This window comes from Folsomia candida, unplaced genomic scaffold (genome assembly GCF_002217175.1).
Source record: "Folsomia candida strain VU population unplaced genomic scaffold, ASM221717v1 Fcan01_Sc006, whole genome shotgun sequence".
Classification (NCBI taxonomy): Eukaryota; Metazoa; Arthropoda; class Collembola; order Entomobryomorpha; family Isotomidae; genus Folsomia; species Folsomia candida.
Genome location: NW_019091198.1, coordinates 2,288,576 through 2,301,753, shown reverse-complemented (window position 1 = coordinate 2,301,753; position 13,178 = coordinate 2,288,576). Strand labels below are relative to the sequence as shown.

At 37.2% G+C, this 13,178-nt stretch overlaps 1 protein-coding gene across 2 annotated transcripts in view; it reads right to left on the bottom strand.

Moving 5' to 3' along the window:
- Window positions 1–13,151, bottom strand: part of LOC110850651 (serine/threonine-protein kinase tricorner) — an 18,273-nt gene extending 5,122 nt beyond the window's left edge. Inside the window, exons 1-5 of one of the 2 annotated variants that reach the window (XM_022098129.2) lie at window positions 12,813–13,151; window positions 11,278–11,760; window positions 8,689–9,032; window positions 644–1,333; window positions 458–486 (exon numbers count right to left, since the gene is read on the bottom strand). In XM_022098129.2, the coding sequence (XP_021953821.1) occupies window positions 458–486; window positions 644–1,319 (705 nt within the window). In that variant the 5' untranslated portion in view covers window positions 1,320–1,333; window positions 8,689–9,032; window positions 11,278–11,760; window positions 12,813–13,151. Of the gene's footprint in view, window positions 1–457; window positions 487–643; window positions 1,334–2,452; window positions 4,652–8,688; window positions 9,033–11,277; window positions 11,761–12,812 lie in introns of those variants that run through there. The other variant, XM_022098127.2, reaches the window with a different exon arrangement.
- Window positions 13,152–13,178: the final 27 nt, after the last annotated feature.

Below are 13,178 nucleotides of genomic sequence, written 5' to 3'. Positions count from 1 at the left end.
GCTTTAGGGTGGTACTTTGACCCCAATGAAAGTTTTAGCCTTAATATCTACGCACATGATGAGGTTGTTGCTGCACAGTTGAAGTGGTTTATTAGGTTAGAATTGGATAGCGTTACAATTTTCGCTACAAAGGAAAGTAAGATTTTCCTAAACAAATATACCACCCAGATTAAAAAACAATTGGAACCATTTCTCGGGCGTATGGATAATGAAACTCGAGACAAAGTTAGGGCAAAGTGGAATGTTGTAAAACAGTAGTTGAATTAGGATGTTAAAAAATGTTAAAGGATGATTAAGTTGTTAAGGAGGAATTGTTGTTTTGCTTTCTTTGTGAATCGATTGATTAACTATTATTTTTCTTAATGAATTATACATATATGTACACCATCACCGTTATCTCGTTTGACAGTTATTTTCATGGGATATTTTGAAAGGATATGAGAAAGTCCTTACTTACCTTCATGAGAAGGGTCATCATGTCTCCACCTATAAAAAAATTATGGATTTTAATAACGACGTACATATTATCTACAGCACTGGCAATTTATTTTGTAGAAATAAGTTTTTTTCGCAAAATTGCTAATTTCTTGTAATCGTTTTAGTTTAAAAAAATTCTGTAAGCAACATGAACTTATAAACTTACCAGGTAAAAACTCCATGATCAAGTAGAGATTTTGCACATCTTGGAAACTATAATACATCTTGACTACCCATTGATGGTCCGCTTCAACCAGAATGTCCCTCTCTGCCCGAACGTGAGCGACCTGTTCTTTCTCCAACATGTCCGCTTTCCTCAGAATCTTCATGGCGTAAACGTGGCCCGTGTCCTTTTTCTGAACGAGTCTCACCTCCCCAAAAGCTCCTCTTCCAATCACTTTGAGTGGTTCGAAATCCTCAACCCCCAACCTGGCTCGTTTCAACCGTAAGAACTCTGTCTCCCTTTGATTATGCTGATTCCTTTTTTGTTCCTTCTGCTCCTCGGTCAACCCCCTCATACTCTCCTCAAGACGGGCAAGACGCTGTTGTCGCTCGGCATGTTGGGCGATGAGGTTGCTGTAATAATTTTCGAGTGTGACTTTTGCTTTGGTTGCTTTGTCGAGTGTGTGACCACTGAATCTGATGTTGCATTGTGGATTATTGAGAAGGGACGCTCGGGTGAAGACTCCTGAGGATGGACCACCACCACTTGAAGCACCATTTGAACCATTGGGGTTAGACGATTGCATAATGTTGTTCCCAACGGACGAAGGATTTCCAGAGCCTCGGAGGTGATTTGATTTGAACTGTGACCCTTCCCTCTCACCACCCGCTGCGGTCATTGCATTGGCCGCATCTGTGAAGAAAAATGATATAATTCCACACCCCATTTTTTGAATATTTCGACTGCCTAATTGGAGCAGAGCGAGCACAGGAGTATTGACGCAACCGCTATACCACCAACCAACTACTAGAATGATTTACGAAGAATAAAGTCACAGTGACGGGAAATAATGTTTCACAAATACTTGGCAGTCTTTCCCAGACAATTTGCAATGTTTTTTTCGTTATCAATCGAGTATAATGACGAGGAATAACGAAACGAGATTAGCGATCGACGACCATCAGGTCATCACAAACACTGGACACACACCACGCTCACAAATATCGCCCAACAAACCAGCTTTTGGGGGTAACCAACTCCTAGTAATATTTAATACGAAAGAGTAAACTATGTTCAGGAAAGTAAAAATGTCGACAATTACTCTCGCACATATCACTATTATACTAAAACTGATTCTGTTATCCTAACTCAATGTCAGCCCTTGCAAAATAATGTCCATTATCTTCATCAGTCGTCGTGGTCGTCTACTCATCCCTCCTCCTGTTCCTGATGATTACCTAGCACGACGATAAGTGCACACGATTGTGTGTGTGGGGTGGTAGTGTATTTTTATCTGTTGTTATCATCGTGACTTATTCGTCGTTCGTACCCACACGTCGACTGTTCTGCGCTTTACTAGGAAATAAAATGAACTGATAAACTTTGATAGTAGTGAAAAAGCTTGATGCATATTGCAAACTATATATCCATGCATGGACAACGACGACTAATGTTACATCACGGGACACAATGTGTTTGCATAAAGCACGACGGCATATATAATTGTTGTGACTAATCGCTTATCTGTTACTGCTGCCTCCTGAAAATCCCTCTACTTTCTTGTTCCAATAATAATATATTCGCATCACATTCGCAACCACAACTAACTAACTATTCGCACTCTACATTATTCATATACATTCATTCTGACTCATGGACTCGCATGAACATGATAATAGATATTCATAAGATTGCGAACAAAGACGAGTAGGGAGGTGGGCAAGCAAACACATATAAACAAACTAGGTGCATGCAAATTTATCAAGAAGGAGAAGGAGAGCAAATAATTTTGTATTGTGTGTTTGTGCCAACCATTATTTTCTGCAGCAGCATTCGCTCTATTGATGAAGCGATTCGAACTAGACGAGGAGGAGGAAGACTGATCGTCCGTACTTTTCAGTCGGGGTCTCCTGCCTTTGGATTTGAAAATGAGAACATTTCCACAACTCAAGGAGGACAATGTGTTCATCATAACGACTGCGACACGAACGAACAAGAAGAAGTGGCGTGTGTCTGAATAGAAGAATGGACTAGGCGTTGATTGTTGTGGGTTGCTTAGACCACCAATTACAAGAACACTACAAGTGGTGGTGGTAGTAAGTAGTCCTCGTGAAACAATCAGTTATTCTCAGCAACTTGAAGTAATACTTTCATGGACGACGAGGAATTAAGACTTTATTTAGACTATTCTTGCTAGTTTAAAAAGTAATCATTATCGTTTTTCAAAGTAGTAATTGACTTGTTGGTCTGGAAAAGCAACAACTTGTAATCACAGCACCGTTACCATTAATCATCTTAATCACTACACATATTAACTTCACGCTGTTAGTGAACTTTTAAAGTCACCTGTACCACTCTACTGCATATTCTCTGCACTTTCAGTTCCGGTGGGTTTTAACTTCTTTCACATCACGGCATTGCAGTAGAAAAGAGCGGAAATATAATGCTAACTAACAAGGGCACAGCACATTTAGAACAAAGAAAACAATAATTTCTTCATCGAAAATTAGGGGAGAACTGCCGGTTTAGGATATTTTTCATCATCACGAGTATCGGGACCACCAAAAATGTTTAATTTATCGTTGCTTGTTCTCCTCAAGAGGTTAATCGTCGCGTGCCATGCATGGAAGAAGAAGCTTTATAGGTTTCCTTCTTTCCTAGTTTTGGCTTCGACTTGCCTAGTGGGAGCAGGGTTTGCTCATGATGTAAAAAGTATAAACGGTAGGAGACTTTCCGTATTCTTGATAAAAATCTTTAACGCTGTTATCATGACGAAGAGAGTAACGACTTGACGGGTAAAGGGCTCGATTAAAACTGCGACGATTTCACATGCCGCATTCTTCCTCCATGTAAGTAATTCATGAAACGTACACCACCAGCTACAACTGCCTGTCTTTACATGACTTGAGTTAACCCGTGAGATAAGTAACAGTGGAGTGGTTGGTGTTGGCTGTGTGACTGACAATAAACAAGTTGAATAATGTGAGCGATGTGATGATATTCAGATCAAGAGGAATTATAAATGGATGGAAATGGAAGTAAACGGTACATAAATATATAGTGCGCTAGAAAAATAGTGCTATTCTGCGTGTACTTGACTCGACGAAATCTATTGTTCTACTGACACTGTGTTGAACTGCACTGGCATGGCTTGTGCTGGTAAAATTGAGACGTGAAGAATGAGACGTGTTGCTGTTTAGGACAACGATATGGGGGACTTGCGACTAGGAACAACATTTATTTATTATAATTATTAGTCACCACACTACTCACTCCTACCACTTGTACTACGATTGTGAACTATGCTGCTGACTAGGATCATAAATGCATCGTAGTTGTGGTGGTAAAATACTGGCACCCTGCTAATGTTTACCACGCTACCACCGGACGAAGCACAGTATTGGAAGGTGAACTATTAAATTGCGACGTGAATATAAGTAACTGTTGAACACTTGGCCAAGAAGATTAGAAGAACACGCTCCAAAATCAGATATGCTCACTGACTTTGCTTTGCTTTGAGTCCAAACCAGCAAACTCTTTTCTTTCCTGTTCAGCTTAATGGTTCAGTTAAGAAGGCAGTGCACAAAGTAACTTTTGCTACTGCTTCTTATTATTACAACAGTGCGTCTGCTACACAGCCACGACTACTTTTCTTTTCCCATCATGATCGTGTTTGTAGAGTAATGTTTTAGAATAGCGGAGGTGAGGTCCAAAAAGTTGACGAATGAATCGAGCATTGGTATTGGTACATGCAAAAGTCTTTATGAAAACTGGGCTACAACACCGGATACGGAAAATGACACTTTAGTTCGGCAAAACCACCACTGAACGCAATGAAATGGCACTATATCAGTAGGAGCAATAAAGTCACCATCTATCTCCTATTTCGTTTCTTTCCAAAGGCAGTGGAATAAAATCCTGGCTTTATGTCGCCGAAATTGTTATTGTTCACTCGTAAGAAGGAGACATAAAAATTACGTGCAATCTCGCCCAACGCCACTAACTCACTGGTGAATAATACGTATTCATGGGTAGCAGAAAAGTGAAGGATTCCTCTTGTTATTACGTAGCTTTTGCGTACAAGGTACACGGCAACCCAATACAAAATCACCCAAAACCACCAACAAACACTTTTGTTTGGTTTAGCATCGAAAGTGAGACATTCGTTCGTGTCAAACCAAATATTGGAGGAATGAAGTTGTTGCTGTGTTATGTGCTGTTGTGTTTTGCCGGTGGATATACGTACAAATTATGAATCGACATATAACTGCACAGAACCACGACACCTGACAAAAGTGTACTATTTATCACCATCAACAGCAGTAGTGAATTACATACGTGCTGGAATGAGGTTGATATACCTGATTGAAATGATTAAATGATAATAATTCAGAAAGTTGGATTTTGGGACAGTTCAGCTCAGCCCAGGTCAAACGACTGTCATTCACTACTTGAGTTAGATTTAGAGTGAGTGGAGGAGGATGAGACTTTTGGCGAGGAACGTAAATGTCGGCTAATAAATTCAATATGGAATATCACATGAATTGAAAATTAGCAGTTAGCTCATGAGGTTCTTCTAACCAAATAATAAAAACCAACTTATTTGCATTTCACTAGCACACACACAACACTTGTGCCTGGTTCTTCTGCTGCGTGCCGTATTATATTTAACTTATTGAGTAACCTTTTTGCCAACGTACATACGTTTCCGACTATAACTGTCCGTTTTTGTTGCGGCGTTTTGCACTAGCACGACTAAACCACACACCAAAAACAGAGTACAGTGCACCACACCAACCAACGGCAACCAACCAAGTACAATACGAAACGAAAAGAGCAACGGATGGAATGATATTTGCACAGGCACAATTTACACGGGATATGTACAATAAAGTAGACTATTTCGCAAACAAGGAGTTTGCGGACAACAGATAATTATTGTTGTGGAATGAGGAGGAATGGTCATGGCTGGCAGTAGACATTAAAGTTGGAATAACACTAATGATATGCAGGCGAATTGCGAGTTAACTGCTGGGTTTCACTTTGACTGAAGAAAGGAAAGCCCTATCTTCTCGGCGATGATGCGTTTTTGGTCAGTCAGCTTGGAATCACCAACTCGTATGTACATACACATGCATGTACATATATTGCATATGTATTTTTTAAGGACGCACACATACATGAGATGATATCACAATATTTTAACGAATAAGTGCATATCGATCACTTTTTATTGTGCTCTTCTTCATATGTAACACTTGTGGTCTACTGAATGATCAAGCTTTAACTGACTGAGGTGAACAGAGAGTTAGACATCCTGATCATCTTGTCATCTAGATTTGTACGTGGATTTGCATATTCTCTCTAATCCACGCTAATAATATTAGTGCGAAAAGGGAAGAAAGGAATACCTTACAACATGTGTATATGCACGGACAACAGCCCCATTGCATTTGCCATTTCCCTTCCCATCTCTCCTTTGTGCAGATGTGTGGTATAATATAATTGTCTGCGTCTGATGTATGCACAGTATTGTGTGGATGGAATATAATATTATTATGTCATTCATTAGGAATTGCGAAAATTGTAATATGCTTCTGCTGAGTTCGTCAACTCAGAAAATAAGCCCTTGCTTGCTATTTGTGACAATTACTTTAGCTTCTACTAAAGGTTCAAAAGACCTACTTTGATTCGAATTCTAAAACGTACTGAAACCATGCACTCTAATAAACCTCGTCATGAGTGGTATGTAACATTATTAGTCTGTCAATATTAACCAAGTTTTCCTTGCGAAATTAGTAGCTCCAGCCAGGTAGAGAAAAAGCAGCAAGGTTGACAGTTCCTTGCGTTGTCTCCTCAGTGTATTATCTACATGCATACACCTGTCCGCACGGTAGCTGTATTAATTACTGACTACGGTGAACACAATAATGACTGTTCCTAGGAATATGACGTTATTATTGAAATATGCAAAGCTTAAATGAAACTATAAGAAATTTCCATTTCTAGGTGAGCAAAGACTAATAAACTTTACATCAGTGTCGAATTTGCTCATGAAACATCACTAATGAATTATTCCTAGTCTTCAACAGAGTACAGTAAGTAGTAACACAATGTGAATTGACCTTCGTTTCTCTGTCCGTGGGTCTGTACGAAACGAATCAACCTGCGGCTGTTCCGACAATGAAACACATATTGTATTGACAAAGGAAGACCTGAAGAGCTCAGTCAAATCTATGTACATCAAGTGAGCAATTAAATTATGAGTGTCATCATGGTTTTCCTACTGTACCCATCTCAATAATGTGCAGTAATACATCATGCATAATTATGTTCCATACACAGGTTTAGATATGCGTAAGTATTATTACACGAAGACGTGCAATACCAAATCGTCAGAACCACATACTAATAAATCTTGCTTTTCTTAACCACCTAGAATCACAATCTATAATTATATATATTTAGGTCAGGCCACCACTTATTCTCCATATCGAACGACGAATCGTCTCAAATATTATAAATGAACTCACTATTTTCTACACAACAAAATTCAGTAAAGATCATGAATGGATTCGATTTGTGCTTATTAGTCAGCATCATTAATCGAACTATGAATGTATGTGCTTGATTATGTATTGCAGCAAGTGATATTTATGACTTTTCGAGTGAATTAGGCAACAGCAAATAACAGCAAATTATAAAATTATATTCTTCAGGGGATAAAAGAGAAACTTTGCTAAAATACGGCATGGAAATTACAGCATTATTAAATAACGTGGTGGGTGACGCATACTAGATTACACGTTTAGCTGCTTTCCTCCACTAATGTCACAGCAAAGATTTGCACGGCCAGAAAAAGGAAACGAATTTGAATGTGACTAAATTGACTATTCATTATTACAAGGAGAGAGGTTGAATTGCATATGGAGAATATGCACATTACAATAATAAAATAAATACAAAGCAGCAGGATACTTATTATATACACATTTCACTTCATCTTCTTGTGCCAAAATAATAATACTACTAGTCTAGTAATGAATAGTCCAAACTCATTTGCAACACTGAGAAGTTTTTCGCACTCATAAATTAAAGACACTCCGTGTCTTTAATTTATGAGTGCGAAAAACTTCTCCAGCCTTGACTTATTCACCCTGGCAGTTTAAGAAGTGAGTCATATTTCAGCATCTGAATGGAACAAACGAGAGCTTAACAATTAATATATGGGTGAATTCAAGCCATCCTCGCATCCAATCCATCCATCCTCGAGATATCATCAATCAATTCAAATTACATATTCAGTAAAACAACAGCGCAGCAAGTGAAAGAGCTCTGAAATTTCAGCAACACTTGAAATGGAGCTAAGTCAACAAATCATAAAATATCTACGAGTTAGTTGTATCGTATTCGTATCATCGTTATGGGGGACATGACGTATACGATAAAATGAATAATCGAGGTTATTACAAATTTAAACTATACTCACCTCTTTACATATGACCGGAAATCGTTTGCAAACCTGTGACCTTCGTCATTTCGTAGAGTTGACACTATTTTGTAGTGTTGATTCAGCAAAGTAAATATTCAAACAATTCCACTCTTCCTTCTGCCAACAACTACAGAATACATTGGGGCCATAACTAGCAAATCCAATAAAGCACCCAGCTTTTCCCAGCAAATATTAATGATACGAGACACATACTCTTCTAATTCTCATGCATGTACGTAAAATTGTGAATACTTATACAATAAAGCTTGGTGAGAATTCTCCAATATGTCACGTTGCTGAACACACATTCCGTAATTAAATATTTGCGACTTGCCGCAAGTAATTCGCAAAAAATGGCAGTCTATCGACCATGAGCAATTTATCGTACATATTTCATCGACATTTTCTCGTTTCGTTACTCTCATTATTTTCGTTGGTGCATATTGTCCCTCAATATCCATCATCACACCGCCTCATCATAGTTGGCTGGTGAGTGACACTTGTTAATGAGGAAGATGATGATTGCATTACGAAACTGAAAATATTGTAAACCAACCTGTTCGTGAAGAACTGTTCAGTCGTCTCGCAGTTAACGGGATGGTCCGATGCCCCCCCTCCACGGTCAATAAATTTTATTTGAGTACGGCACAAAGCAGAGGTAGTCAAATATTTTTCCACTTCTTGGCGTGGTGTAGGATGGAGATGTGTTTATTATTATTGGGATTGATCACGCACGCATTCGTTGTTGGAAGATTTCGTGTTGTTGTCAAGCAATCCTTATCTTTTGGTGGTGTGTTCTGCTGATCCGATAATTCGACTGTTGAGGTATTTGATTCCCCCTTCTCGGTTTTTAGTGATATGATTGAATTCAGTTTCCAGGTACACGTCGTCGTCTTCCTTCTGAAATAAATTCCAAATTAGTCAAATTTTCTAGAACACAAGCGTTCTAACGCAAGTGCACAACAAACTTTCCTTTCATGAGAAACAACACACAAAGACGACACCACTTGGATGAGAGATAAAATATTGGGCATGCTGACGTTATAGAGCCAGCCGTACAGTACTATTCTGAAGGGTATCATCAAACCATACACAAAATGGAAGTTTGACATGACATGCATCGGGTTATCTGATACGACGGATATAATGTAGCCACTTGATACCTGAAATGACCAATTTTGTCCAGTACCAAAACAGAGCTCTCCACAACAGCAACAAAAATCAAATCAACTGGCATGGTGTTAGTTATGTTGTACATAATCGACAAGACGGCACTCAAATCAGACATATGTATGTAGATACAAAATAGTGGAAAACACGAATCATAATTTTTACATTGAACTATAAAAATAAATGATAAGAGATGGATAATCATTTTAGTTTCAGAGTGTCAGACAATGTTTCCACTATTTGCTTATTATTTCCCAGCATTATAGATTTGTATTTAGTGGCACATATTTAAGTAATCGATTATATTTATACAAACTGAAAAGCAATGGCGATGATTATGAGAAGAGTACAATACAGGGAGCAGATATTTGTACTGTATTATTTGTTCACTATATTATTTATTTCTAATTTTCCGAATCGGGTTCAAAGAACTCACTGTTGAGAATAATGGAACATGTGCACAATGCATCATAAATGCATATTAAACTCGGGCAAGATTGAATGACTAATACTACTATTAAAATAGTTTACAAACATTTTTCTCAACGCATAGACATAATAATAATTGCAGCAATACGCTACGCTTTAAAAAGTGCAAGGCATTGGGGAAATGACAACGTCAACAAAAAGCAATAACTTTGAACAATAGGAAAGAATTATTGATTGCTGCAACTAACTATTAAAACCAAGCAATTCTTAAACCCAAGCAATATCGGAATTCGATGCGTCGTAAAGTTAAAAAGAATACCACTGACGACAAGAGAAGCACGAGTTTGCAGTCATTTTTGTAAATCATGGTAGTAAGTAAATTATAAAACTAATTGGCTAGCAGTGTCCAATTTCTTGGTGGTGCAGTCAGGTATGTCATTTCTTTATCATGAGGCCTTGGCAGGACTTAAACATTGTTTAATCATGCTACACTTGAGTTGATTTCCTCCTCGTGATTCATGGAATATTTTGTGATTTAATTTAGTCACAATGTCTCACATTTCTGTACCCTCTTTCGCAAAAGTCAAATATTGGTGTGAAATTTCATTATGCATGAATTGACCAACCCAAATTATACCAGAGCAGGTTAAATGTCAAAAAGTTCATTAAGTTCACGTCACATGTTGCCAATCTAACAAACCAACTGGCAACTACAAGTACATAAGTTTAGATGGATGGATGGGCAGGTAGTCATTCATTAATTTTGGAGTAGTCCATAAATGAAAAAATTAAACATCACCGCTTATCACACATAGCTTTAAGGGAGGAATAACAACAATGAAGGAAGAAAGAGATTGCATTTATTTTAGAGAGTGACCTAACAGTCTTCTTGAGTAATATTTGTGTTACATGTAACGCGATGCCACGAGCAGAGGAAGATGCAATTTAATGTTCGTTACGCCCACGCATATTATACAGAGAGCAGATTATACTATATATAGCATATACTACTTATACATCTTTATTTCTTTAATAGAGTAGTTGAGCATTGTATGCATATTGTTCAATTAGTATTTATGTCTCTCCTTTCACAATTAAATGCCATATTTTGGCCACATTATGAAGAAAGTGTCAAAATGACGATATCATTTCACTATGCTTTTAACTCAAATCAAGTGCTAAAGTAACATTAAAATACTGTGGTGCTTATGTTACTGCACGTTTACTAACTTGAAATAGACTGTTTAAATATTCAAAATTCTATTTCATTTCATACATGTGCAATAATAGCAAGACCCCTAAAAAATGGTTCGTCAATGTGTGCATGTCATGAACCTTGCAGAAGTGCGGAACACAGACCTTCCTACATTTATATTTCACCTTATTTAATTGTCGTAACAATTAATAGCTGTTTACATTACAAATATATAAAAAAATGCTATGTCATTGTTAGTTTGTCTGCCTTCAAGTATGATTAACCTAGCTAAACAATGATTTACAAATAAATATAGTACTGCTTAGATAGTTATAAAGTGAACTTATTTACCTGGAGGCGGAGGAAGATAGTCGCCTTGAGGTGACTTGTTCACAATCAATTAGAGAACGTTAATTCACGCTCTGTCTTTTGTTAAAAGCACTAGTCTTGAAGCCACTGATTAAGTATTAAGGTTATGGAAATCACTGATTAAACTAACAATTCAGTTTACGTTCGCACAATGACAAATAATTATACTTGCTGATCACTCTTATTTGTCCATGTTAACAAATATGTGCAAGTTAAACGGTGGCGTATGTAGTAACAGAAGTCTTGTAAATATCGAAAATCACATTTTTACATATTTATGGTAAAAATTGTGTTAAATCTATTGTCTTCTTCCAATGCAATTTTAAGCTCTGTATTGGATCGTAAATAATTCAAAAATATTGGAAATAGGCCGGTGTTTGCTATTTATCGTCTTCTTCGGGTACAAAAGGTCGTAATTTTATAATTCAGCTAAGAATGAGTAGTAGGGATAGTAGTAAACGCCGTCTGAAATACACACAATGAAAATTTTAAATTAGTTTTATATAAATCTTGGTGTCATTGACTTTTAACGTCGTTAATAAATGTATACAACTAGTTGTTATTATACGTTGAAACATTGGGGAATCGCGAGGAAACAACTTTTAAAATGCACAGAATATTGTGTAAAATTTTTCAAACGTAATTTATGGCTATTTTAATTAGCACAACATTACTTTATGGAGCTCTCTGTAGGCTAGACTCCTTAAATCTCATGGTCAACTTTATAACTTCTTTTGTCCAATCATAAAACAAGCTAAACTGCTATTGGCTGGTATCCTATTATATAAATATTATGTCATCAAAAAAGTAAATATTGACAAAAGCCACTAATTGCTATTGAAAAGGAAATGGAAAAGTGAAGTTGTTTCATTTATTTATGTCGAGTCAAAGTCGAAGTCAAGGATATGTAATGCCTTGTTTGATATTCGATATTGTTGATATTTGATTATACCCTATCGGTGCATTATGTTGATGTGTATGAATGTTTAATCAACTGTTACTCACTGATAAGAAGATGCATGTGCTCTAAACCTGAATTTAAGTACTGCATTCCTTCAGCTGTTCCTTCGTCTTATTTCTTGCTTTCTATTAAACACAAAGGTGTCCAATATCTAGTGGTCATTAACAATTTGAATGTCAAAGTCAAAAAGGGACTATTATTATTTACATATTAGTCATGTGTACGATGATTATGGGTAATTAATATTTAATTATTCTTCGGTACAAGGCAGTTAAAAATCATGCCTTGATAATAGAGTAAACAATAGTAACAACTGCTTTTGCTCACTAACCAACAACACACCAGCCAGGCCAGTCACTCCAAGCTGCTTTTTACACTTTTAAAAAGGTATGCACCATTGTATTAACGTGAGATGTGATTCTGTATCGCGTAGTATGTAAGAATATTGATTTCGCAATTTACCAGAATTTACGTCTCGGCAATCGCGAACCCAACAAATTATTATAATACTACTACTTAATGCTCTCTCTTTAATTTAGCCAGTAAACAACTCTACCTTTATTCCAGGAGGTGTGGGCTGTAGTCACAAAATTAAGTAGCTGCCAAGTGCCAATCAACCCATCCAATCGAGTTTAACTTTTGAAATGCAATACGTCTCAAGACCGAGGAGATGTAAATGAAAAACAGATGATGGTGATGATGATGATCCTTAACTTTAATATTGGTGGGTTGTTAAATCTTGACGATGATGAAAAGCTGCACTTGTTTTCGGGTTATCTTTCATCTAGTAACAATTTTCTTCCTTTACAAGGTGGCTCTTTCCTTCACATTGCAGTTGGTTGTGGTCGTATTTTTACTCTCTGGCACTTATTGTTCCCTTCTTCTTCGTATTGCAAACGGATTTGCGCAAGTCTTCTCTCCT